This window comes from Atta colombica, unplaced genomic scaffold (assembly GCF_001594045.1).
Source record: "Atta colombica isolate Treedump-2 unplaced genomic scaffold, Acol1.0 scaffold9, whole genome shotgun sequence".
Classification (NCBI taxonomy): domain Eukaryota; kingdom Metazoa; phylum Arthropoda; class Insecta; order Hymenoptera; family Formicidae; genus Atta; species Atta colombica.
In genome coordinates this window covers 4,926,133-4,929,336 of record NW_017259583.1, presented here as the reverse complement: position 1 = coordinate 4,929,336, position 3,204 = coordinate 4,926,133, and the positions used below count along the sequence as shown (strand labels likewise).

General features: G+C 32.8%; 1 protein-coding gene across 1 annotated transcript in view; it reads left to right on the top strand.

Annotated features, from left to right (window-relative positions):
- LOC108693449 (beta-1,4-glucuronyltransferase 1) overlaps positions 1 to 1,286 on the top strand; it is a 57,435-nt gene extending 56,149 nt beyond the window's left edge. Inside the window, exon 6 of the mRNA XM_018202398.1 lies at positions 319 to 1,286. Coding sequence (XP_018057887.1) covers positions 319 to 516 — 198 coding nt within the window. The 3' untranslated portion in view covers positions 517 to 1,286. The remainder of the gene's footprint in view (positions 1 to 318) is intronic.
- Positions 1,287 to 3,204: the final 1,918 nt, after the last annotated feature.

Here is a 3,204-nt window from a genome sequence, read left to right as displayed (position 1 = left end):
TAAAAAAATTAATTTATAAAAAAATTAATTTATAATTAGAATATAATTAAGAAATATGCGTTTAAAACAAATAATTATAATTCATTCTTATTTGAGACTATTAAGTACAATATAAAATCATAAGATTATGTCGTAAACCAGTTATAAAATCTTATACTAACATCTTAACAACAAGATAAATTAAAACAGTCTTAAAATAAGAACGGATTATAAACGGATTAAGAAATTAAAAATAAGATTCTTGATACTATCTTTTATATCATCTGTTATATAAACAATTTCAAAAACTATCAGGTTATCGCTTGCGAATGTTTGCAGGGTTACGCGCTCTGTGTTCTCGATTATGACTTTCTTATTCTGGACAACGCCTTCTTAGTGCACCGGCCTGGTATCAAGATTTTCAAGAAAGATCCACATCGCGATATGCTTACCGCCAAGACGAACGCGCTTATCAAGAAGATTATCATGCCGGAGCTGAAGGTGCTGTATGGCACGAGGAAAGGTTGCGCTGTGTAGCCCGTGGAGTCGCGGGCACGACAGCGCATGCTGTACAGGTGCCCGTCAGTACGATGGAATCATCTGCGATCCTCCCTGTCGTCTGCATCGTCGTCGTTGACTTTCATTATGCAGAAACAGATCACTCGGACACGCAGCGAGCTAATGCTACGATTCGCTTTAGACTCCCAAGATCGTGTTCATGTGCGTTCCCTGCAATCCGCTCGTGAATGGGACCTGAAAAAAATTCGCTGCGATTCATAAAGGACATTTTTCTCCCTCTAATTACGCCAACTCAACGAGTGTCGAAAGAACATACGAATTATCGCATAAGTACTCGGTGAGTTTAGAGTAACAGCATTTCACGAACGCGTCGTGCTCGTGTGCAACTTTGCGTCATTTCACTATCGCGATCATCGATCATTGTTGCCATCACTTTTATCGTTAGCAGCGTCGGTACGCAGTGTCTTACGGAAACGTCGAGGCAACGTGAAAAGAGAGAGATTTGCACGAAAGAAGTACATAATATACGTTGCGACGCTCAAATTTTCTCTCGGTGGTAATACTCTAGCTTTCGTAAAAGGATATTTAATACGTAAAAAAGTCGTACCACGTATTTTTCACTTGGACAAATCCTCCTTTTAGTAAATATGATTGTACATAATAAAACGGTGCCTCATATATATCAGTATATCTATTGCACTTTTAGTAAAAGAGTTACGAACAAATAGTGCCAGATTCAACGCGATTTTCTCGTGGATTATGACCGTCTTTATAATCGAAGTCTGCTATTTATTTGTATATTGGTGAAATATTATTCTTTAATATAACAGCAATTTACATAAAGAATTTAATAAAATTCTATGTTAAATAATCTTTTCAGCAAAAATTAATCTGTCGATCTTCTTTCTTTCTCAAAGATTGTTTAGAGATTTTTTTAAATATTCTTAAATTAAATATACTATTATCTTATTATTAAAAACTTTATTGTAGCTTTTTGGTACAATCTCTTAAGCTATCTAAAAGCTTTCTCTGTTGCTGTTAAATTTATCATTATTTTTATAATACATAAAATATCTTTCTAAATAATCTTAGATAAAGTACTCATATTTTAAACAGAAGAATGCTCTTTTTTCTTTCATTTCTCTTCTTTATAATAAAAATTTAACTCACGTTATTTAGAACTTTTAATATAGTGGTTCAATTTACATTGATTGTGGACTTAGGCTGAACTAAATACAATTACGTCTAGATAAGCCAAAAGCCGCATTAAAAGTTCGCAATCCGAACTGTTCATTGGTAAATACGGTGCCCTTCTGGCTATAGACATTGAAACAAGAACTTAGCAAACGTAGAATTATTCATGAATGAAGGAAAAAATCACTGTCCAAGACTGAGGGATTTGATATAAATTTTCTAGGACCCCCTCCAAGCAAGAACAGACCGATCGATGAGTCATCAATTATTTGTCTTTGCGTTAGCATAACGTCATACTTTCGGACTTCACTCAAGTATCTCGTTTCGATCGTGACGGATAATAATGTTTTCGCGAACGAAGGAAACAGAACAGCGAAACGTGACTGGGTCGGATTGCAAACTATTACTTCAGTCGATGCGACTGTTCGCATTTGCGATAAGAAACAATGTCGTATATATTCTGAAGAAAAAAAAATAAGAAAAATCTTATCTATGTAAATGTAATTCATTCTTATACATCAAAACAATACGGTCACTGAGCTTTGGCAATCGCGCGAATATAGTATTTTTAAATTTTAAATATTCTAAGTGATACGTTTTACTGTTCTCTCTACAGTATTGCTCTACTTACACACAGACGCCTATTTAATGTAAAAAAAATGACTATATTCAAAAACAACATTCTACAAGAAAAATTCTATCGCATAACATAAATCGTCGCTTAAGAACGAATAATATAACTTTGAGAAAGATAATATTCATAACATTTTGAAAGCTTTTCTGAGAATTTTTCAGGAATAGACCGTATCAAATTTGCGCGATTGAATCATTAAAGGTATTCCTTAACATCGTTAAAAAAGATTAATAATGCTGCCACGTAAAATATAATGTCGAACTCATTCGTTTACTTTTCTTTTCAAATCTTTAGTCGATGATTACATCCACGATGATTATGCTGATATAAAATATAATACAACAGAATTTCTTGTAATAAAAAAAACATTATATATACGGAACGTAAACGTATAATGTAAACCATATACTTTTCTATCGTCATCCCCGCGAATAATATGACCAGCGAATGTATATATGATCTTTCATAATTATTAAGACTTAAACGAGAATAGTTGAGTCAGTATATAATACGTCGAGATTGATTAGCTAGGGCGATTCTAATCAAGACGCTGACTCATTTTTTTGTGATAATATTAGGGCACAAAGTAATTAATATTCCTGTAATCGTGCTTCGTCCGTTATGAAAGACATTCTTGAAACCGATGTTAAATGATTTTTCGCATACATTATGAATGTATGATCCTCGTCGAGGATGTTAATTAACTTTTCCAGGGAATATTAATCACGATATAATTTATATGTGTGAAAATATTAATCAAATTTATATGTAAATCAAATTACTCGAAAAATATGTATATAATATCCTTTTGTTTATATCATTTTTATTTAAAGCCAGAGGCTATATATCGAAGAGTTAATTAATATTCTCAGGAAATT